Below are 25,899 nucleotides of genomic sequence, written 5' to 3'. Positions count from 1 at the left end.
AAGTCCATTTACAGTAATGGAAACACATTATGTTCATCCTTTTTATAAAATGTCAAGTGGTTTTATATGTTTGAAGTAGAACAGAATATGGGAAAAAATACTGAAGATGTACAGGGAGGCTCGTGGGCAGGTTCACATTGCAGTTGCTGCAATTAGCTTCCACTGTAATCAGTTGAACTGGCTACACCAGATAGCAGGGCATACATTTGAAAAAATTACACCAGTCTTCTAAAAACTAGTTCTACACTCCACAAACAGAGCGCTTCAGTTGCGGACCTGGTGTAGCCCTGGTGTAAGATTAATGTTAAAACTTCACATGTACGTTGAAATGATCTCAGCTTTTCTTGAACATATTCCATGCAGTCCAGAAATAAATGACACAGATGAAACTAGTGTGTGTGTGTGTGTGTGCAATGTGCACTCAGAGTTTAATTTCCAGCATGGCATTCTGTTTATGGTCCTATGGTTTATTATGGCTCATTATGGATTATGGAAACCTCTCAGCTGGGAGTATACAGCCTTATTCCAAAGTCATCCTCTTGCATAATTCAAATTGTTGCAGGTTCTTCGCCAGATAGAGTGACGGACATGCTCCATTGTTTTACTTATTTGTCAGTCTCTGAAAGTTAAGTTATGTTTATATCGCATTGTTTTTATGCCAGTCACTATTGCAGTTGTGCCTGTAGGCAATATATTCCACTGAAAGTTCTAAACACAGCATTGACAAAAGTCAGTGTTTATCATTCAGCAGTATTTTCCATATTGACTTGTGTCCCCATGTTAAAGAAAAGGCTTTTACACAATGGGACTCTGAAGATAAATGGTGCGGGACTCTGAAGATTAATGGTGCGTTTTAGATGGTGGGAATACTGTTGCCATTTAGAAGGCGGGACTCTGGATTACTGTTGTCATCTGATTTCCTGGCTGTCTACACCTGGTTTATCATGGAATGTCACTGTGGAACTCAAAAGGTGCCTTATTGTTCCATTTACTCCTCTGTTAAATGATTAACATGGATTGTGCTCCTGTAGTCCAGCAGGTAATAAAACGCAAGAAAAACACCCTCAGCTTCATCATGCTCATTTGAAAAGGATCCCATATACTAATGACACACTGTTACAGTAATATTACAGTCACATTTCATTTGAATGAGAAATCAACTGGTGTCACTTGGCATCCCTGGTAAAGCTGATTGAAAACAGGTACGTGTTCTTTTGGTGGTATATCTTAATCTCATTTGTGAGATTGCAAGTTGTGTGTGTGTGTGTGTGTGTGTGAGTGAGAGAGGAAGGGAAAGAGGCTGTCTGTTAATGACATTATTGACCTAAAGTATGACGCAAATCCAAGAGTCATTTGTTGATTGCACATAGAATGACCCACAGACTACAGTGTCTATAAGTTACTGAAGTGAACTATTACAGTGTACATACTTTTTTTAATTGTTAAATAAATGTTGTACTTTTATAAGATTTCTGCCTCTGCCTGTTGATTGTGTGTCTGGAAATGCATTGTGGGAAATGTAACATTAGTTAGCACACCTTCAATACACATGTTGTGCTTACAGTAATAAACACACTATATATTTTACTTGCAGAGGTGTCAAAGTATAAAGTAGAAGCAGTACAGCTAATTTCACTAATTAGCTGGCATAACAGTTCAGAACAGAATCAGCTAATTAAGTGAATGGTTGAAACAAAAATGTGAGCCGGAATTTGGACTTCTTTGAATATAACTCAAATAATCAGAAAGACGTGGTAAAATATAAAAAAAACAGTTATCTCAGCTTTTTTTGTAATTTCATCTTGCAAACTTGTAAAATTCAGTTGACTCAACTTAAATATTTAATTATCTGTATCAGTGCAAGAATCCCAAAGTTCACTGGAAGAATCATCAAGAATCATCAAGGGCCCTATCATGACATTCTAAAACGCATCGTCACTCGTCAAAAGTCTATTCAAATTTAGTAGGATGTCCAGTTCACATTGGGAGGGGTTTCGTTATCAAAAGTGGAGCGCATGGCGCAACAAGGTGTTCCTAGGTTTTTTAATCAGTCATATGGGTGTGTTTGGGGCGTAACATCATTTTAAACCAATGAGAATGACATCTGTCATTCCCTTTAACAGCGCAAAGCGCGATATGTCAAATAAATGCATCGGTATTTTGGCATTCAACGGCGCATTTGAAGGAGGCTGCTTGCGAGACCGTATAGTCATAGTCATTCTTAAACCATGCTTTACTAAAACCTAGCATAGCCTTCACGCATTTCCTCTCGTCTATCATTTGAACTCATTGGCAAAGTGAAACTAACTTCACCAAGGAGTCAGTCAACGACAAGACAGTTACAGTATATGCAGTTACTTTCACTATTGACTGACAATGGGTTACCACCGAAAACATAGGCTGGAAAAAGCAACACTTACCCTAATATTGCTCAAATGACTGAATAAAACAACATGTATCTTGCAGAGGAGTTGCTTATATCTCGTGACAGTGCGTCTTCAGCTGTGCTCCATAATGTGTCTCTCCTCCTCTCCCTAATCACTTTTAACCGTCATTACCAATTTGCAAATGATGGTGAATAACTACTCATCATGAGATGTACAGTATTTCGTAATATCTTTACTCTAATTATGTTTCCCATTGTAATCGTGCAATTTGCAATGCTTTGCATGGACTTGCGCTGGTGTGCGCTCATGAATGATAGAAGGATGGTGCGTGCACCTGCCAATATGACTGTTGACATGCGCTCTTAAAAAAACATATGAACAACTCCGCCATTGACTTCTGACCAGGTTTAGGTGGTGTATGATAGCGATTTTTTAGACAACGCGCTAGGACCCTCCCTAGGTTGTTAATTGCCACACCCCTGGGTGCAATGCTTAAAAAATAAACGTGCAAAATGCAATTCAACTTTGCTATGCTGGTGAAAAAAATATTTATATAGAACGAACTTTACGCCATGCGCTGGTGCCCAAAATCCTTAAGTTACTTCAACTTATAACAGAGGCATTATCCACAGAAATAATGCAATTTCTACTAAGTTTCATGAGTTAGCACAACGTAAAAAAAAAAGCACTAGAAATCATCTGATTTGAAAAAGACAAGAGGGCAGCATACTAGTACAGCAAGATCTGGAGAACACCTGTAAAGGGCACATCAAGGCAGGGTAATATAAATACAAGACTTAACAGCCTCACAAGAACAAAAAATATTTATATAGAACTTTTCAATACACTCAACAACTCTTTATCATTTCAAATAGATTATAGATCATAATTACACACAAAGATACAAGGTTAGGACAAAACATAAGTGTTTTTTGTAGTTTTTTCATTACCACGTATATGCTTTTGCAATAAAACATTTTAAATGTCAGGGCCCTCAGAAGTCTACCAATGAAGTGTGGAGATTTGAAGTGTGGACATTGAGCCTCGTAAATGGGTGTAAAACAGTGATTTATTTGCATGGCTAGCCCGATGCGAAGCACCACTATTGAAAAAGCTGTTGGTAGCATCGGCTAACTAAGCGCCAGATTTTTGGAGTGCAGGGGACAAGCCGAGATGGGCTATGAGACATACGTTCACACTCGGTATCATGTTTCAATACACTTTAGGTCAATATCACACCGGAATTCTCCTTTAAAGTGAATCGTAGACTATATAATAACCAAAGAAAGTGAAGGAGATGATTTGCACTTCCGTTCACTAAATAAAGGCCGTGGTTGTGTTTCTACAATATGTTGGCACAAAACTAAGTACGCTAAACGTTTTCATTGTCATCGTGAACTATGCCCATGTTCAGTATGTTTTTCATTTATTCAAGCAGTGACATTTGGTATAATGCATGGTGACGTGCGTCAGAAAAAAGATGGGCCTGTCCCTCTCAAAACATGTTAAAATAGTGTGATTAGAACCAGAAAAGACAACCTGTTTGTACTCACTGGAAATCTTGGACCTAGCAGTTACTGTGCAAAACACAGATTCCATTACTGCTATCTTATCACAGATTTCATTCCATATTAGCCATCAACAACCAGTTAAAGATGTTGTATGCATGTACTAAATAGAACATTTGAACACCCATATTGCTGCTGTTGTACTTCATTGTATCTACAGCTGTAATGTGATTACTCATATTTCAAGCTGCATTTCTCCGGCCCCTCAGTTGTGATGCTTTTCTAGCCTGGGTGTTCCCATGCTGCCTTGCGCGCGATTTGATTCACGCTGCTAAAGCAGCCTGGAGACCGACCATGGAGCAAATTTTCGCCTGAGATAGGGAACCAATCACAGAACAGGGGGGAAAGCAAGACGATGATGAGCTATGCACAGACGCATTTGATAGACATCCGTGGCACCCAATAAATGGATCTGGGCATTTTTTTCAAATACGAGAAAATGAACATTTGGTTCCCAGACCACGTCTCATTGAGAAGTGGTGGCGCTAGCCAGGCTAATGCTTTTCATGAACTGGCCCCCATTACAAACTAATTGAATAGCCCTGCTTTAGACACATGTTCAAAAAGCACCTCAAAATATTGCTTTTCACTAAGTCCTATTTACAATTTCTATTTCAATTCCATTGGTGGATTGCACATCTGCATAATTAATATTGGATCAAAAATGACATAGATATTACATTTATAATACAATATAATGCAATATATATATTTGCAATAGAATTAATAATACAGTTTTGTGTAAGCCAAAGGGGAATATGGTATTGGTTCCAGAAAAATGAAGTCCTGCAAACCTCAACATGAGCTTTGTCTAGATTTAAAAAAATAAAGTACTTGCCCAGTCAAACAGGTCTTCAGCCAAAAAATGTCCTGCTGTTCCTCCTAATATAGCTCCAACAGCTAACGGAGTAACAGGACCTCCAATTAGACTCATGGCTACCCCAATAATTGCTCCAGCAATTTTACCCACATTTTTCTTTAACTTCACTTCCTCTTCCTTTTTCTTAATTATCTGTCTTTCATCCTCTCTAATCCTCCTTTCCTCATCCTCCTTTTTCTTCTTCTCTTCCTCTCGCTTTCTCTCCTCCTCTTCTCTCATCCTTGCCTGAGCCTCCTGATACATCTCGTTTGTGTAATATTCACCGTTATTTTTCTCCATCATTTTGTATATCTTATCCCAGAGCTCTTTAACCGAAGTCTGATTCTTGATTTTATGTAGAGCATGATATCCACCCCCACATGTGTTGATGATCTCCTTAATATCCTGATCTTGATCTATTGTATGTTCCACTGACTGATCCAGCTGTTCAATATGAGTGAACAGCACCATGGTATAATTTGCAGCTCTCTCACTAAAGTTCTCCTGGATCCACTTCACGGTGTTCCTCTCCTCCTCTGTGAATCTTACATCCATTCTGATCACCAGCAGGAAGACATGGGGGCCAGGAAGAGACATATTGACACATTTCTCTATCTCGATTTTCAAATTAGCACCAGTCATTCTTGTATCAAATAGTCCTGGGGTGTCCACCACTGTGACCCGTCTCCCATTGACCTCTCCACTCTCCTTATGAGAAGTTGAAGTAACAGACTGAAAACCTGAACTTTTATTGAAAGCAGGTCTCCCCAAGATGGTGTTTCCTGTTGAACTCTTTCCAGCTCCAGTTTTACCCAGCAGCACAATCCGTATTTCTCCTGTGTGAAAACATTCAGAAAGAGTTTGTGTGTATATGTTGTAGGGAACAGAAACAATTTGATTGCTAAACTATGAATGTCAAGAATCTTCATAAGAATGTGGTTACTCTGAGTGTTTGGCAAGGTTCACTGTCACTGCATAGGCAGAGTTTGACATTCGGGGGCAGACAAAAAAAAAAAAACTAATTGTAGCAGCTGAGACCTGGCCTACCACTTGGGGAACACAGCATGAGCACATATGGAGAAAACAAACATGCTAAATAAAGATATATATAATTACATTGTAACAATTTAACAATTCGTCCTTATGAAATCCAATGCAGCATGGCTGTCTTGAAACGCAATAGACAGGGGGGTCGCCTAGCTGTTGAAAACATTCGGGGCTTAGCCAGTGGTTGCTGCTCACTTTTGATAAATTAATCCACCGCCTCTATAGCCTCATTTGCGCCACATTGATTGAATATTTTGTATAATCAGATTTTTGAATTTTATGTCAATTAAAGAATGTAATGACCTGTTGCCATCTTGACATTTCTGTTTGCTATTAAAAACAAACTATATAGCCTATAACGACCTAGCAGAATGTAGTTTTAACTAGATGTACCGCAGAGCGGTACAAAATATGACCGCCGCCCAGTCCAGCACATGTTTTCCACAAAAATAAGTCACGCTGAAAGGCATATATGATTCTAACTGTCTCACTGAATTGCATTATGCACACTCAATTCTCACTGGTATCTGCTGGTATCACATGTGTGTGTGCGTGCATGTGCATGCGCTTGTGTGTTTGCCTGTTTATGTGCCTGTGTGTGTGCATGTGCATGCATGCGTATATATGTCTACTGTGTGAGTATGTGTCATACGTAGGATTACTGTGAATGTATGTGTGTGCGTGTGTATCTGTTTATGCACATGTGTGCATATGGAATGGGTTTACATGATTGTGTGGCCCCCCCCATTAACGGAATTCCACGAAACTTGGCGTGCATTCAGAGGGTGTCATAATGATCCTACACTTCCAATTTCGTGCAGTTTTGACAATGTTAGGTCACAGATACCTGCGATTACAACACCTCATTTTTACTTTTTTGTGTTTAACTAGGTCGCGCTATACATGAAATGAGTGGTTATGGAATGGGTTGACATGGCCCTTTGAGATCAACATACAAAAAAAAATTGGTCATCCTAGGCCCTACGGTTCTCAACATATTCACAGAAAACTGTGTCTGCCCTACCCTCCTTTTGGGGGGTCCAGTCCAGCGGGGGGCTACAGATCAATACGAAAAAAGGAGGTTCCATGCTATCCATGTGGGGTTACATGCCCACCAAGTTTTGTGTACCCCGATCTTGCAGTGTCCCGGGAATCCTTGACGGAAATTTGGACATGCGAAAAAGAAGAAAAAAAAAAAAATCTGACTAAACCTATATGACCGCCGCGCAGCCATAATTATTTGTATGTGGTCGTCACGTTATCTGTCATTGATTTGGGCTACAGCGTAAAACTTTATCTAGCTTTATCTAACTAGTTTATCAGGTGACCAGTCGGCAAAAATGCTTGTTTGGTGCTGAATGAGACATTTTACTGCACAACAAAATTATTACATGTTGAGCTTAGAGGGCAAACTGTAAGATTTTGCTTGATCTGTATGTTACCTGGCTGATGGGGCACAGGAGAAGCAGCCTGTTAGCGACCATGCCTGCTATCTGAAGACGCTTACTGAACTGCTATGGTGCTGCGCATCTGGCGTGCCCTCCAGCGACTTCGCGCCGAGTTCACGTGACAAAGGAAGAGAGATAGGCTGGTCGGGTGTGCGCAAGGAGGTGGCTCATTTCGGGGCATTGTTTCAGTAGTTTTTAATGGCTCAGGTTTTCAAAAGATCATTTCAAAACCGACCTCAGTAAAATCTTAATAATATTAATAATTAAAAAAAAAAAAAACAAGTTTCAAAAGGGCATTTTCATTGATAAAGGGCAAACTTCCTAGTGCTTTAGCACCACCTAGTAGTGTCTATTTATGCACGCCTATGCTCACAGTAATCCTACGTATGACACATACTCACACAGTAGACATATATACGCATGCATGCACATGCACACACACAGGCACATAAACAGGCAAACACACAATTGCATGCACATGCACGCACACACACCCACCCACCCACACATAAACATAAACATGTACACATGCACACAATTCAAGAATTTCTCAGAATTATTAACAGGCAAAATGGGGGTGGGGTTGAATAAAATGTATTTTACATGTGAAATCTATGAACTAATCATGTTTTGCTACTTGTTGTCTAGCAGATACCAGTGAGAATTGAGTGTGCATAATGCAATTGAGTGAGACAGTTAGAAGCATATATGCCTTTCAGCGTGATTTATTTTTGTGGAAAACATGTGCTGGACTGGGCAGCGGTCATATTTTGTACCGCTCTGTGGTACATCTAGTTTTTTGTTGTTTTCATTCCAACATGTTAGACTTCTAAGATAGGCACGATGAGGTTACCATTTTTGTCCAATAGGTGGCAATTCAGCATTATTAAGGGAGCTTTTCATGAACATATTCCATGCAGTCCAGAAATAAATGACACAGATGAAACTAGTGTGTGTGTGTGTGTGTGTGTGTGTGTGTGTGTGTGCAATGTGCACTCAGAGTTTAATTTCCAGCATGGCATTCTGTTTATGGTCCTATGGTTTATTATGGCTCATTATGGATTATGGAAACCTCTCAGCTGGGAGTATACAGCTTTATTCCAAAGTCATCCTCTTGCATAATTCAAATTGTTGCAGGTTCTTCGCCAGATAGAGTGACGGACATGCTCCATTGTTTTACTTATTTGTCAGTCTCTGAAAGTTAAGTTATGTTTATATCGCATTGTTTTTATGCCAGTCACTATTGCAGTTGTGCCTGTAGGCAATATATTCCACTGAAAGTTCTAAACACAGCATTGACAAAGGTCAGTGTTTATCATTCAGCAGTATTTTCCATATTGACTTGTGTCCCCATGTTAAAGAAAAGGCTTTTACACAATGGGACTCTGAAGATAAATGGTGCGGGACTCTGAAGATTAATGGTGTGTTTTAGACGGTGGGATTACTGTTGCCTTTTAGAAGGCGGGACTCTGGATTACTGTTGTCATCTGATTTCCTGGCTAAGTCTACACCTGGTTTATCATGGAATGTCACTGTGGAACTTCAAAGGTGCCTTATTGTTCCATTTACTCCTCTGTTAAATGATTAACATGGATTGTGCTCCTGTAGTCCAGCAGGTAATAAAACGCAATAAAAACACCCTCAGCTTCATCATGCTCATTTGAAAAGGATCCCATATACTAATGACACACTGTTACAGTCACATTTCATTTGAATGAGAAATCAACTGGTGTCACTTGGCATCCCTGGTAAAGCTGATTGAAAACAGGTACGTGTTCTTTTGGTGGTATATCTTAATCTCATTTGTGAGATTGTAAGTTGTGTGTGTGTGTGTGTGTGTGTGCGTGAGAGAAAGGGAAAGAGACTGTCTGTTAATGACATTATTGACCTAAAGTATGACGCAAATCCAAGAGTCATTTGTTGATTGCACATAGAATGACCCACAGACTACAGTGTCTATAAGTTACTGAAGTGAACTATTACAGTGTACATACTTTTTTTAATTGTTAAATAAATGTTGTACTTTTATAAGATTTCTGCCTCTGCCTGTTGATTGTGTGTCTGGAAATGCATTGTGGGAAATGTAACATTAGTTAGCACACCTTCAATACACATGTTGTGCTTACAGTAATAAACACACTATATATTTTACTTGCAGAGGTGTCAAAGTAGAAAGTAGAGGCAGTACAGCTAATTTCACTAATTAGCTGGCATAACAGTTCAGAACAGAATCAGCTAATTACAGTAAGTGAATGGTTGAAACAAAAATGTGAGCCGGAATTTGGACTTCTTTGAATATAACTCAAATAATCAGAAAGACGTGGTAAAATATAAAAAAAAACAGTTATCTCAGCATTTTTTGTAATTTCATCTTGCAAACTTGTAAAATTCAGTTGACTCAACTTAAATATTTAATTATCTGTATCAGTGCAAGAATCCCAAAGTTCACTGGAAGAATCATCAAGAATCATCAAGGGCCCTATCATGACATTCTAAAACGCATCGTCACTCGTCAAAAGTCTATTCAAATTTAGTAGGATGTCCAGTTCACATTGGGAGGGGTTTCGTTATCAAAAGTGGAGCGCATGGCGCAACAAGGTGTTCCTAGGTTTTTTAATCAGTCATATGGGTGTGTTTGGGGCGTAACATCATTTTAAACCAATGAGAATGACATCTGTCATTCCCTTTAACGGCACAAAGCGCGATATGTCAAATAAATGCATCGGTATTTTGGCCTTCAACGGCGCATTTGAAGGAGGCTGCTTGCGAGACCGTATGGAATAGTCATTCTTAAACCATGCTTTACTAAAACCTAGCATAGCCTTCACGCATTTCCTCTCGTCTATCATTTGAACTCATTGGCAAAGTGAAACTAACTTCACCAAGGAGTCAGTCAACGACAAGACAGTTACAGTATATGCAGTTACTTTCACTATTGACTGACAGTTACCACCGAAAACATAGGCTGGAAAAAGCAACACTTACCCTAATATTGCTCAAATGACTAAATAAAACAACATTTATCTTGCAGAGGAGTTGCTTATATCTCGTGACAGTGCGTCTTCAGCTGTGCTCCATACGTGTCTCTCGCCTCTCCCCTAATCACTTTTAACCGTCATTATCAATTTGCAAATGATGGTGAATAACTACTCATCATGAGATGTACAGTATTTCGTAATATCTTTACTCTAATTATGTTTCCCATTGTAATCGTGCAATTTGCAATGCTTTGCATGGACTTGCGCTGGTGTGCGCTCATGAATGATAGAAGGATGGTGCGTGCACCTGCCAATATGACTGTTGACATGCGCTCTTAAAATAGCATATGAACAACTCGCCATTGACTTCTGACCAGGTTTAGGTGGTGTATGATAGCGATTTTTAGACAACGCGCTAGGACCCTCCCTAGGTTGTTAATTGCCACACCCCTGGGTGCAATGCTTAAAAAATAAACGTGCAAAATACCGAATTCAACTTTGTGCGGAACTTTACGCCATGCGCTGGTGCCCAAAATCCTTAAGTTACTTCAACTTATAACAGAGGCATTATCCACAGAAATAATGCAATTTCTACTAAGTTTCATGAGTTAGCACAACGTAAAAAGAAATCATCTGATTTGAAAAGACAAGAGGGCAGCATACTAGTACAGCAAGATCTGGAGAACACCTGTAAAGGGCACATCAAGGCAGGGTAATATAAATACAAGACTTAACAGCCTCACAAGAACAAAAATATTTATATAGAACTTTTCAATACACTCAACAACTCTTTATCATTTCAAATAGATACATAATTACACACAAACATACAAGGTAGGACAAAACAGAAGTGTTTTTTTGTAGTTTTTGTATATGCTTTTGCAATAAAACATTTTACATGTTAAGACTTCTAAGATAGTCACGATGAGGTTACCATTTTTGTCCAGTAGGTGGCAATTCAGCATTATTAAGGGAGTAATTCATGTAATTAAGTGAAGAGAGGAAAACAAAACTTAGGGAGAAAAAAACGAAACTTAGAGAGAAAACGAGACAAAGAGAACAACGTGTTAAAGGAGAATTCCGATGTGATATTAACCTAAAGTGTGTTGAAACATGATACCAAGTGTGAACGTATGTCTCATAGCCCATCTCGGCTTGTCCCCTGCACTCCGAAATCTGGCGCTAGTTAGCAGATGCTACCAACAGCTTTCTCAATGGGGGTTCCTCGGGCATTGGTCTAGCCATGCAAATAAATCACTGTTTTACACCATTTACGAGGCTCAACGTATCTCCACACTTCATTGGTAGACTTCCGAGGGCCCTAGCATGACTGCACAACCGTTTGGTAGAGCACACTTTAAGACACCATATCTTACCAAAAAATCAAACTGTTTTAAATTTAAACATATGGACCCATATCTACCACTTGAGTACTACATGTTAAGCACAAAATATTTGCTCAATACCTCTGTAATATCGAAGGCCACACCTTCTCATCATACGCGATTTAAGAAATTAATTTACGCAATTTCGGCCATATTTTGTGTCACATCTACCAAGTTTTTAAAGCTAAGACTTTTTTTTCTTCATTATTATGTAAAATTGAAGTGGAATAACACATGTATTAACTTACATTAAGAAAAAAAAAATATTTTCATGGTTAAATAATTGTTTGAAAACATGCTCTACCAAACGGTTGATGTGCCTGTCAATGGTAAAAGTCAGGTCCGTATAGATAATATTTGAAAACATGACAAAGTTCATGAATTAATTATATTAACCATTATATACTGTTTTCAAATGTATACTACTACTGTAAACACAGCATATATATGTTTAAAAAGCATGCATACGTATGAAATATATCAATAGGCTTATCAGCTACGCTAATCTATGCTAATTCAATGCAATTCAATACATTTTGGTCTGTACCATGAAGGGGAAACTGATTCAACTTTATAAACCATATATTTTCTGAAAGCTTAGACCCTCAGGATGTAATCTAACATGACATGAGACATATCCCACCCTCCTCATTAATATGCTGCCCAAGCATAATACATTGGGTATTGGTGAATACAAATAGTGTATATGGCTAATACCATTTTGGGCTATCATGTCATAAGGAGGGTGACAAATGTCAAAACCCATGTCAGTTCACATCTTGAGGGTATATGCTTTCAGACAATGTTGGTTTAGGTGGTTTAATTAGTTTGTCCTCCATGGTATAGCCCAAAATGTATCAGCCATACGCTTACTTTACTCACATCCTGAGGGTCTAAGCTTTCAGACAACAAGGTTTATATGGTTTAACCAGTTTGTCCCTCCATGGTAGCTCCAAATGTATCAGCCATACGCTTACTTTACCAATACCCAATGTGTAATGCATGGGCAGCATACTAATGAGGAGGGTGGGACATGTTTCATGTCAGATCACATCCTGAGAGTGTAAGCTTTCAGAAAAGATATGGTTTATATGGTTGAACCACCAATACCCAATGTGTAATGCATGGGCAGCATACTAATGAGGAGGGTGGGACATGTTTCATGTCAGATCACATCCTGAGAGTGTAAGCTTTCAGAAAAGATATGGTTTATATGGTTGAACCAGTTTTTCCTAAATAGCACAGATCTAAAGGTATCAGCCATATACCCAATTTACCAATACCCAATGTGTTATGCATGGGCTGCATACTAATGAGGAGGGTGGGACATGTCTCATATCATGTTAGATCACATCCTGAGGGTCTAAGCTTTCAGAAAATATATGGTTTATATAGTTGAACCAGTTTTTCCTAAATGACACAGACCCAAAGGTATCAGCCATATACCGATTTACTGTACCAATACCCAATGTGATATGCATGGGCTGCATACTAATGAGGAGGGTGGGACATGACTCATGTCATGTTACATCACATCCTGAGGGTCTAAGCTTTCAGAAAATATATGGTTTATATAGTTGAATTAGTTTTCTCTTCATGGTACTGACCAAAATGTATTATGTGTACACGTTCTTCACCTAAATCCATAGAATCCCATTAATTTCAATGGTACATTTACTTAAGTGGTCTGCAGGTACAGGAATGAGTCTATTTCTTGTTAACATGATTTATCTTAAACTCTGGGACCAGGGCTACAATATAATACCACTTTTTGGGGGAACAACTGTTTTCTTTCAGTAAAACACAATAATCTCATGTCAAAGTCAGATACTGACTTATACCATTAACAGGCACTTCAACCGTTTGGTAGAGGTTCATAGAAATTGAAGGGGAGGGTCCTTTGGGAAAAAAAATCACAGATTTTTAATACTACAGCCTAATAGAGCAAGATAAAACAAAAAAATATTTTTTTCATCACTTTTATCATGGTGTGCCAGTTAAAGGGTTAAAACGAGACATTGAGAACTTTGAAAAAGCACTGGTAGTTTACTTACATGACGATTTATACAGACAGTATCTTCACGAAGTTTAGCGTTTGCAGCCATCTTGCAATTAGTCACGATAAGTCGAGCGACGAGTAAGAATGAACAGGTATGATAAGGGATCAGATTCCAAAAATAATTCCATGTATGGATTCCAGTTGCTGCTGGAAGAAACTGGAATCCATGCAATTCCACAGAATTATTTTCTGTCTGGCAGGAAGCATGCATAAGGATGTAGATCCAGGAATGCACTAATATTTTGTTCGTAGTACCAGTTTGCAACAATTTTTAGTTAACACTAAGTTGTAAACACTTCGCATTGGATATACCAAAAAGCTGTGATGTACTCGCTTCCTGCCAGGACTTTTACGGGCTTTTCCCAAATCATGGAAGTAACGTCGACGCAGCGGTAGATAGCAGCAGAGTAGAAGCTATCAGACAAGTGTTATTTAAATAAACTCCTGGTGTACTTACAAACTTTCCAATGCCTCGTTTTATGAGTAAAGAACAAAGTTGTACTACTGTTGAAGTTTCGTACCATTCAGGGAATTATTAGTGGGGTAATTTACGAGATACTCTGTTGGTTCCATAAGCGCCTGCAGAAAGTCATTAGTTTCTGACAGCGCTACTCGACCAGGGTTCGACCAAGGGAAAACCAAGGGTTCTGGGAGGGTGTTTGGCTCGGGGTCATGGTACAAAGGACCCTAGGGTGAAATTACTCCGAACCATGACCAATGAGCTAGAATGACCAGACAACGCTGTGGAAAGCATCGCTTGATCACTTATCTTGGAATTCGGTAACACTTTACTTGACGGGTGAAGCAGCAGCTGTCATAAACTGCACATAAAGCATTCATGACTGTTTCATGAGACATGACTCAACATTCATACCAAACCTTTCATGAATGTGGAAGACAGAACGACAAAAATGTGTCAAAATAAAAGTTCAACAATTGCAAAGCAGCATTGCCGTTTTTGTTCCAAACCTCTTACCTGATCACTTCACATCTGAGTCAATGGGCTACTCCAGTTCCAAAAAGACAGAACATGGTCAAGCAAATAATTTTTGTTTCATAAAAATGTATTTGATTTATGTATTTGATACCTTTGCAGATGATTTCTCATCTTTTGCTACTGGGAATGTCCAACCGTTCCAGGTTACACAAATACGGGTCAGCTGAATGTAGGCTAGTTTACCTCCCAGTGTTAAATTCAGTGATTATGAATACTTCACAACTTGTAAAGTGACATTCGATGTAGACTTCATAAGACATTCATGAAATATTTACAAAGGCTGGAGAGAAAAACGGCAATGCTGCTTTGCGATTGTTGGACTTTTATTTTGACAAGTTGTCATCGTTCTGTCTTCCACATTCATAAAAGGTTTGGTATGAATGTTGAGTCATGTCTCATGAAACAGTCATGAATGCTTTATGTGCAGTTTATGACAGCTGCTATGAATGTGTTATGAACTCACCCATCAAGTGAAGTGTTACCCTTAATTCTTCTGTGAAATACCCCTCAGAGTAAGTTCTCGCTGCCCTAATGTTGATGGGAGACTTGTTGAATTTAACCAATAAATTAGTAATTTCTTTCTGAAGTTGCTGTGGGTTTTTTGGACCAATTTGTCTTAATCCACAAATGTCTGAGATCCTTTTAAGCCGCTAGCTAGCTACCAGGCAGCGTTCAGTGGTTGAACTGGTTTGTTCAGAAGGCTACTATAAGTAGAACAACGAGTTGAACTTAAACATACATAATTTGATAGGCCTATACTTACAGAAATCATGACAAAATATATTACTGTACAATAATTGAAACGCAGACTAAAAATCAAGTTAAAAACAAAGAAAGAGCTAGAGTTCTAGAGGGGTTCACTCTTTATTACGACATCCCATTATTATGACAACCCTCTATTACGACATACCGTTATTACGACATGCCTCTATTTAGACATGCCCCTACTCCAATTTTTTTTAGTAGGCCTACCGCTATTCTGACATTAGGCTACCAATCCTCATTTTCAATTTATCTCTGCAGTTCCTGTATCCTATCAAATTCCAACATCCTAGATGGATGGATGAGCTTTAGTCATGTCATCTGCACCTGCAGCTAAAGGTGTTTGAGTCATGACTCACTTGGATCTTTCACCAGAAAAACCAACCAAAAACCTGGTTTCAAATCATGGAGGATCCACATCCAACATGAGAAGGCACGAAATGAAGCACCCCACTGCACTGCTTGAACGTAGGACTGAATTTCTTTGTGATTTAGCAATACTGACTCAAGTGACTCGTTCAACCCGGATCAGTTTAGTGAGTGACTCAGAATAACCCGGATCCTTAAAAGGAATCGAGTTTGACAGGCCTACCTGCAGCTACATCAACAATCCACTAAACAATGTTTTTCCCAATAATTGATATCGCCACACATTTCAGTCAAAACCTTAGGTGATTTTGAACTGGCCATGTGAATAAATGTTACACATTATGTAAAACACAGGTAGCTCTCCTCATTTTATTCTCTAAGCTCTCAGGGGAAAACGGTCGGAAAGTCCATGCATCAAATAAACTCTGTGCGTGCAGGCCACCTATATTAATTAATTAATGGCCGTCAATCAATGGCCAATTGCGCAAAGACGGGCGGAATTCTTACGCTCCAGTAGCCTAAACCACTTCAGTGAACGTTCAAATAACCCAGAGTTCAGTGTTCATCAGGGTGTTCAAACTGGATGTGCGATATAGTTGCTTATATTGCATTTTAGAGGACAATGATAAAGCCATGTGCAACGCATTTTGGCTTGCCAGCAGGTTGGATAAACTCAATTTACTACACAATAATGTAGGCTAGACCTATATATTTTATATGTCAGGCGTGCAGTTGTTGAATTGCACATAACATGTCTGCATATTTATTTAGGCTTTCTCTCGACTTTATGCTTGCGCATGCATTATCATGGCCCTATAATTGTGCAGACAGGTGGGATATCCGACGCTCCTTTTACAGTAAACCACTTCCCAACGAAACGTTCAAATAACCCCCAGAGTTCAGTGTCCATCAGTCCCAACATTTATAAACATAATCGTAAAGTCCAAGCGTGAATTGGGTGTGTTTTGATTTTGAGAGAGACTGGAAAAGGGCCATATCTCACAGCAACTGCGATAACCTTGTTTCTTGAAGGCTATCCTTACCTCCAAATATCCACATCTAATGAGGGTCGGCGACTTGACAACACCCAATACTATTTGCAATACCCTCGATATACATATTGTTGGAAAGTTTAGTTTATGGCCGTTCGTGTGAGTACAATAACTTAATTTTGTAAATTTTACCAAAACGACTGGTTCCGCCTTGCAGGGTCACATTTCATTTGTTGTCTTATCTTTTTATTCAAAACAATTCGTAGGTATCCATACTCAAGTCTAATTACCACCAGACACAAATAATCATCATCTAGGTTAAATCCTCTCTCTCTCCAAAATCTCTTCCTCTGAGATGCACGCGCTAGGCCTAGGCTATATAATTTAGGCTACCGAACATTTCAAATGTGACTCTCTAATCAACTTTATTTTAGCTCTTAAACACGAAAAATACACTGTTCAACGGAGCTGGTTTGTGTGAGGCGCACTCTTGGACTCCTTGAGACGCGACTAACCATTCGGTTGAAGTTCTTGTGCGTAGGCTATTATAGAATCCAATCCTGTTGCCCCTGCTATTGATCAATGTAGCCTTTTATTGGTTTTTTTTGCCATGAATCGTCTGAGCTGTGATGAAATCGTTTGTTGTTTAAAGTTGGGACGATTACTGTAGGCCTAGGCTATACTACCCATATTGGAATAAAAAAATAAAGGCCCACCCTAGGCCTAGCCTACTTCGCAAAAGTCCACTCCATTGAAAAATCCTGGCCACTGTTAATGACCTCGTGTCGGAATGGCAGGACGTTTGAAAAAAGGTCAAGTGTCGTTACTCCGACAATGGAAACAATTTTCGCAGTAGTGGGACGCTTGAAAATTAATGTTAATGCCGCCACTTCGACAATTAGACGCCAATGTCTAAGTAGCGGCATGTCGGAATAGCAGCATGTAACCAGTTCTAGAAAGAAAGAGAAGTGGTAGGAAACAAAAAAGTCTCTCTTACGTGATAATGGGATGCCAGCAGATAGCAAGGGCATTGACCACAACAGTGCCAACCAGATTACAAAGTGTTTCATCTTCCCGAGTGTGTTGTGTCTACTCAGAGCTTGTGAAACGAGACCAGACTGTTAAGAAAGTCAACTGTGACAAACCCTGGTAAAACTGTGTCTGTACATAAGCACCTCCCACTCAGGTTCTTTGGAGTTAAGACTCTCTCTGTCTCAAAAATGTCTCTGCCCCTCTCTCTCTCTCTCTCTCTCTCTCTCTCTCTCTCTCTCTCTCTCTCTCTCTCTCTGTCTCTGTCTCACACACACACATTCATTTATGCTGTGTTTCAGGTAAAATGACTGCTTCTGTAAAATGCTTCTGTAAAATGAAGATTTGCCAGGTTTGTGAATGTAAATGCTTATGCTGCTCTGTAACAATTTTATTTTATCTGCTCGATGTTGGTTGTTTAGACATGTTTTGTAAATCTTCCATTATTTCATCATACTAGCAAGATCAAGAGTACATGGGTAAAGGTCATAAAAGGAACCTGCCTAGTCATAGTGTGCAGCCAAAGGCATGTCTCTTTTTTCCCCATGCCCAAACCTAATTCCTTTGTTGACCTGGAAAACACCTGTAAAGGGCACATCAAGAGACCACGCCTAGTCATTGTGTGCACATTGCTGAGTTATCAAAGGCATCTCTCTTTTTCCCCATGTCCAAACTGATATTTCTGTGAATATCTCAAGGGCCTAGGAGGACCACCTTTTTTCATATGTTGGTCGTAAGGAGCCATGTCCACCCATCCCATTACCGCTCAATTCATGTATAGCGCCACCTACTGTAGTTAAAAATTAAAAAGCAAAATATTAGGTGTTGTAATCATAATATCTCTGGCTGACATGGTCAAAACTGCACGAAATTGAAAGTAGGATCATTATGACACCCTCTGAATGCATGCCATGGGGGGCCATACAATAAATTAATATATGTGTACATTTAGTGACCGTACACCAACAGAGTTTTCTGTGAATATCTTGAGAACTGTAGGACCTAGGATGACCAATATTTTGCATGTATTTGCATCCTGGGGTCATGTTAACTAATTCCACACATGTGGATAAACAGATATTCACACACACACACATACATTCACAGTGATCATACGTATGACACATACACACACATAGACATATGTATGCATGCACATGCACACACACAGGCACACCCACAATTACATGCATGCATGCACACACACACACACACACACACACACACACACACACACACACACACACACACACACACATACACATGCACATTGCACACAATTCAACAATTTCTCAGAATTATGAACAGGCAAGATGGGGGTGGGGTTGTATAAAATGTATATTACATGTGAAATCTATGAATTATTCATGTTTTGGTACTTGTTGCCTAGCAGATACCATTGAGAATTGAGTGTGCATAATGCAATTCAGTGAGACAGTTAGAATCATTTATGCCTTTCACTTTTTGTTTTTAGCCAGCATCCAGACCAGCAGATACCCTGACTTTGCTGAATTACTGAAGCTAAGCAGGAACAAAGTCGGAAATGAACACAATTTGACAAGTGTGACTTATTTTTGTGAATAAAATGTGCTGGACTGGGCGGCGGTCATATATTGTACCGCTCTGCGGTACATCTAGTTACAGTAAGCTCAACGCTTAACACTTTTTCTGAGCACTTTGTCTTCTGCCATAGTGGCACATATTATACATAGTATATGTTACATATTGCCGACTACTGTCTTAACACAGCCACTCTGGCCTATCTCTGGTTCATCATTTTGAGTTTCATTTCAGAGGAAGTCAGGTGATTAATGAAAAATGCATCTACTCAGTGGTTTAACTAAGTGTGTAAGAGGAAATGAAACTGAGAATGAAGGCTGTGAAGGAGGTGTTTGTGCATGTACAGGTAAAGTTGAATGTAAAACATATGCCACAGAGATTCAGGAACTCACTGAAGATCAATCAGAGATACGTTGCTTTCACAGAGAGTCTCTCTAAACTTTCCTCACAGTCTGGTCTCATTTGAAAAGCTCTGAAAATACACAAGAATATGAAAGACATCATGGTCTGGTGGCTGATGCTGCTGTGGATAATGCCTCTGTTATCTGCAGGCCATCAATTAACAAATAAGAGATCATTTTTACCTTTTTTAGTATCTGTCTCTTTATCTGCAGTACATCCATTTTGCTTTATCGATGGTCTCAAACTCTATTAAATATTATTATTATGAGTAATAAAATATTTTCTCATAATATTTTGTTTTGTCTGACTACATTTACTACGTGCTATACCACATAAACAAAAACATGTTTTATTAGTTGCCTTCATTCAGACAGGACAGTGAAGTGACATAAATGGGGTGGGATCAGGCAATGACCACGTTGGACGCTGCAGCTTTGAGCCAATACAAATCGTTGAATAATAAATACGTTGATATTTAAATCATTTGTTGACTCTGATGAAGACTCTTTAACATCAAAGCGTTAGTCATCAGCAGTGGTGTAGTCTACGTGATATATGCAGTGTACTAGAAAAAATAACTGGCGCTGGCCTCTCTGTCTGTGTGACTACTGACTACAGATTATGCGTCTGAAATTTCAGCTAGAATGTGAGCCCGGCGAGGAGAGATGCTTACTGATGTCACAGGTGAGTTAGTTGAAACTTTCAACTTCTGTCAGAAAGACGTTGAGATTGGTGTAGCAACGTAGCATAGGCTGTTGTTAAAGTTAGCGTTATTGGACAGAAATATAGACATAACGAGTTTATTTGATGAAGAATACGTGCAGTTTGAGCCATCTTGATCAACAAAAGGTGAAGCAAATAGGCATACTTTATCAGTATAGCAAAGGCTATGTGAATAACTAAATAGTTGAATTAAATGCTCCTAAACTGGGCTGGTGCGTTTTGTCGAGTTCAGAGACAAAAGCAGCGTTTGACATGGTAATGGTAATTTTAAGAAACGTTCAGTTGCCTGATCAGTAGGCCTAGTCTGTGTCCACAGGGTTTAACATGTAATGTGAACACTGTTCACACAACTTTATTGGTTGGTTAAACACACTAGCACAATGCCACAATCTGTAAGTAGCCTATGCTGCAGGTTAAAACTATTAAAAACCAATTTTACAAATTAAAGTTACAAATTAAATAGTCTACCCTACCCAAGTTTATTTATTAACTGGTTTGGTTCAACAAATATTCAGACTTATCTTATTCAGACTCAATCTAATAGTCTACTATGAAGTGTCCTTTAGGCCTATAAAATCTTCAGAAATGTCTGATAACTTCAGGCATAAAGAAAGAAAGAAAGCTTTGAAGAAAACTCATGTACTGTAGATTACTGAGGAGGAGAGGAGGGCCAGGCTGAAGCATGTTGCCAAACAAGTGGGCCCCTTCACACTTAGGCCCAAGCCAAAAAGAAGAAATAATACGTTTTGTTTTTTTTTTGTAAAAATTAGTCATTTTGTAGTTTGTTTTCTTCATAAATCTCTGGTTTTAGGCAACTTCATACTCCATGGAAGCTATGCACTATTGGCAACAACGTCACTCTCTCGCGCTTGTTTTGCTATGAAACGGCCATTTTCCTCTTTGCGTGCCTCTCACCTTTTTCACCCCTGACCCGTTTTCATGCCTGTATGTATTATCATCTGATATTGTAGTTGCTGTCAAAAGTAAAGCACAAGTGATGCACTTTGTAACCGAATCATATCCCTTTACCTGAATTAGAAAAAACAAAATGAAGTACTGTAACAAAAGCACATAATCTGGGATCAGGTCAGATTTTATTTGATTCAAAAAAATAAATGGGCTATGTTATAACTGTTGATTTTTTTTCTTTTTGTCTTCATCATGCAAATGTATAATGTAGAATTGTATCTCTAACAATATGTGAGCTTTAGTACTCATAAAATGAACAACTGAATAAATGCTACTCCCTTACATGTATACTGGTGTCTGTTTTTCAGAAATAATCTGTAAAAATCCATTATTCCTTTTTAGCTAAAACAACATCTTTATCAACAAAGTGGACACTTCACAATTACATAATGAAAGACTAAATATGTGGCTCTCCAGCAATCTCACGTTCACAGCAAATGACATGTACATGTCTGAACTTGACTTCTACTTCTGTGTGTTCATTCGGTTACACTTTACTTGACAGTGTCAACATAAGAGTGACATGACACTGTCATGAACGTGTCATAAACAAGTCATAATTGTTTATGACATAACGCTTCTATTATTAAGTGACATTCGGTTTTTGTCATAACAAGTTAGGGTTAGGATTAGGGTTAGAGGTTAGGATTGGGGTTAGGATTCATGTGTCATGACAGTATCATGTCACTCTTATGTCGATACATGGGAAGGACAGACAGCATGGACGGAAGAAGAAGGGACATGTGTGTATAACTGCTGGCTCAGTTCAAGACTTCAGCAGCAGGTGTCAGATCTACTATTTCCCAGCAGAACAAATTATTTATATCCGTCAAAGTAGAGTAGAGAGCACAACCATTTGCATGTACAGTCTTACTTTTGTCCAAGACCAAACCTATATATTTAAATATTAGTTTTGCTAATGGACTTGTAGCTCCTAGTCTTACATTCCTTTCTCTGTAAACGAAAGACAAGAGGGCAGCATACTATTACAGCAGGATCTGGAAAACACCTGTAAAGGGCACATCAAGAGACCACGCCTAGTAAAAATGTGCACATTGCTGAGTTATCAAAGTCATCTCTCTTTTTCCCCATGTCCAAACCCAATTAATCTTATTTTAGTTATTGTACTGTGCATTATAAAATGCTGACTTAACACTCTGGTCTTGTCTCTGGTTCATCATTTTGAGTTTCATTTCTGTGGAAGTCAGTTGACTAATGCACAATACTTCTACTCAGTGATTTAACACAGTTGTTCAGTTGTTGAGAGAGGCAATATAATATAATCTTTGAAGTGTGTGTGTGTGTGTGTGTGTGTGTGTGTGTGTGTGTGTGTGTGTAAGAGGAAATTAAACTGAGACGGGAGGCTGAGAGGGAGGTGCTTGTGCATGTACAGGCAGTGGTGGAATGTAACGAAGTACAAATACTTCGTTACTGTACTTAAGTAAATATTCCACGTATTTGTACTTTACTTAAGTAGAATTTATAGTGCATACTTTTGACTTTTACTTCGTTACATTTTACAGCAATTATCTGTACTTTTACTCCGCTACATTTCTACAACACCATCGTTCCTTTTTACGATACATTTTATGATCAGTTTTTTTTTCTCTCTGACAAACACGTTTGTTTTACCAGGGGGCGGGGTTGCTACCAAAGATTCTGGGCCTTCGTGCATTCTTAGAAACATAAGCTTTTAGTCTAGACCAGGCAAAGCGTGAGCTTGTAGCCATCTGCATTCGGTAGGCTATATTCACCAGACCCATGGCGACACTGTACATGCAACTGTGTTCTGTGCCTTTCTCTGTCTGTTATCTGCAGCGTTAGGGCCTCCTGTCCGATGAGATTGCTATCCGCGGATCAGCGAAGTTACAGGCTATGCCCATGCTTCTGTCACACGTCGGATCATTTGCGGCACAAATAAATGGTAGACTATTATAGAACCGCTGGCCGGAAAAAAAAACGTAGCATTTTCCAGATTAGAAAATATTTCTTAATTGTGTGTGATCAAATAAAGAGGCATAGCCTACAATTGGGGGGGGGGGGGGGGGGGGGTAGAAATGTGAGCGCTCATTCAATGTCTATGTGCGTCTGCGCAAGTGAAACTGAACCTAATCATAAAGACACCTTTCTCAGCAACTTTTCTGTTCAATCAGCAGAATTGGCATTACGATCCACCCGACGTTTCCCTGGTCTACCCCGTTAAACTTCAGGCTCTCGTGTTTTGCTGAATGATATACTCAGCAGATCACCCTAGTAGATAACCAGAATTAGTCTCAAGAATTGTAGGTCAGAATGTAAACTGGGCCACAGATGGCACAATTGCATTAGCTTAAAACTATCTAGTCAAATATAGCCTAACCTAAAACTAGCTTAATTAAAATGCCACAGCCATACTATTTTTTCTTTTAGAATATAGATATTAAGAGAATAAATCATTATGCAAATACTTTTACTTTTAATACTTAAAGTACATTTAAAAGCAGGTACTTTTTACTTTTACTTAAGTAGGGTTGTCATTGTGGTACTTTTACTTTTACTAAAGTAAATATTTCTCTGTGTATTTGTACTTTTACTTAAGTACTGAGATTCAGTACTTCCTCCACCACTGTGTACAGGTAAAGTTGATGTGACTGAAAGGCATATGCCACAGAGATTCAGGAACTCACTGAAGATCAGTCGGAGAGAAGACACACAAAGATGAAAGACATCATGGTCTGGTTGATGCTGCTGTGGACAATGCCTCTGCTATCTGCAGGCAATCAATTAACACGTAAGAGAGAATTTTTTAACCTATTTTGTTGTTTGTTAATTTAATATGAACTATTATTATTATTATTATTATTATTATTATTAATAATAATGAGATAATTTGTCATGATATTTCCTTGATGCGTCTGTATGACTGTCATAATACAGAAAGTAATTTATTTTTTTGTTGCAGGGGCAAAAGCAGGAGCAGCTGCAGGGGGTGTCAAGGGTATATACACAGGTGCAAAAGAGGGATACAGCCATGGGGGTGCACGTGGAGGAGCAGCGGGTGGAAGAGCTGGAGGAATAGCTGGAATAAAATCAGATGAAAAATGGGCTAACAGATGGGCTGGCGAAATTCTCGGAAGTGTCATTGATGACATCGCAGGACTAGGTGGAACGATTGGAGAGACAGTGGGTGAATGTACTGGAAGGGAGACTGACAAACTTCTCAGAAATGTAGTAGGGAAAAGGAATTAAGGGGTTGCAGGATATGTGCAGGATGTTTCACTGGGAATGCTGTTATTGTTGTTATGATGAGACACCTCTGTCCAATTGTTCTCATTGCATTATTATTTGCAAATGATCGCAGTTTGTGTCACTGAACAATATCTTATATTTTTCTGTTTGGAAGAAATTTCAAACTTCAAAAAGTGCATCACATGAACCATTCATCATGAACCCTTTTCTTGAAATAGAAAAACAAAAACAAGTACTAACTAAAGCACATGGGATATGGGATCTGATTTGTTTTCATTAATAGAATAAGGCAGTGATTAATGTTATAATTGTTGATTTTTTTATATTCATCATACAATTTAGAATCTTAGAATCTAAACGTGAGCTTAAAGCACTCCGGTTTTTACATTCGATTACTTCGACCCCATTATTTTCCATACAACCCCACACACCAGCCGTTGGTGCTGTTCAGGAAAATCCATTGTGACAAAATGAACCAACTTCTGTGTAGCTTAATAATTTGTGTCGCCAGTGTGTGGGGGCAAACAACATTTCCACTTGGGATGTGTAGCCATGTCGGGGCCAATGTGCGCACCCCTTAAGTCTACAGTACTTATGGAATTAACAACTTAATAAATGTATAGACTTCTCCCTTACATGCATACTGGTGTTTTTTTGTTTTTTTTCTTCAGAACTAATCTTAAAAAAAGGTCAATGAAGGGTTGACTTATTTAAAATAATTGAACCATATCTGTATTAGCTTCCTCCTATGGCTGAAACAACATACTGTTAAAAGTTGAAGAGAAATTTAAAGAGGATTACCGGTAACTGTCATGTGCGGAGACAATACGCGTGACTACCATATAGGTTGCACTCATCGAACTGCCGGTTTATTTCAGTGTGTACGTATGACATCACAGGGGTGCCACTACGGTGGCCCATACATTCACATATCACTACATTGCCCCCCCTTAAGTTGTTGAGGAATCTCTTGAATTACCTAGGACAACTGGTATAATTTCCAATAACATAGTGAAACCACAATAACTAGGATTTTGGGGTAGACTGCCCGCCATCCACAGCAACGTAGGGATTATTCTGCCCTCGATAGTTGCTGCTCCTATTACTCTCAACAGTTCAAACAGTCCATGGGTGTTT

General features: G+C 38.9%; 1 protein-coding gene and 1 long non-coding RNA gene across 2 annotated transcripts in view; one reads left to right on the top strand and one right to left on the bottom strand.

The window, feature by feature from the left end:
* LOC125298248 overlaps window positions 1-17,980 on the bottom strand; it is a 31,828-nt gene extending 13,848 nt beyond the window's left edge. The window contains 2 exon segments of the mRNA XM_048248951.1: window positions 4,783-5,650; window positions 17,849-17,980. Of these exon segments, the coding sequence (XP_048104908.1) occupies window positions 4,783-5,650; window positions 17,849-17,921 (941 nt within the window). The 5' untranslated portion in view covers window positions 17,922-17,980.
* Window positions 17,981-24,200: 6,220 nt separating this feature from the next.
* Window positions 24,201-25,397, top strand: LOC125298476. Its single transcript, XR_007194212.1, has 2 exons — window positions 24,201-24,304; window positions 24,476-25,397. It is a non-coding gene; the product is annotated as an uncharacterized LOC125298476 (long non-coding RNA).
* Window positions 25,398-25,899: the final 502 nt, after the last annotated feature.

This window comes from Alosa alosa, chromosome 7 (genome assembly GCF_017589495.1).
Source record: "Alosa alosa isolate M-15738 ecotype Scorff River chromosome 7, AALO_Geno_1.1, whole genome shotgun sequence".
Lineage (NCBI taxonomy): Eukaryota > Metazoa > Chordata > Actinopteri > Clupeiformes > Clupeidae > Alosa > Alosa alosa.
The sequence above is the reverse complement of the archived record's forward strand: the minus strand, read 5'-3'. Positions and strand labels throughout refer to the sequence as shown.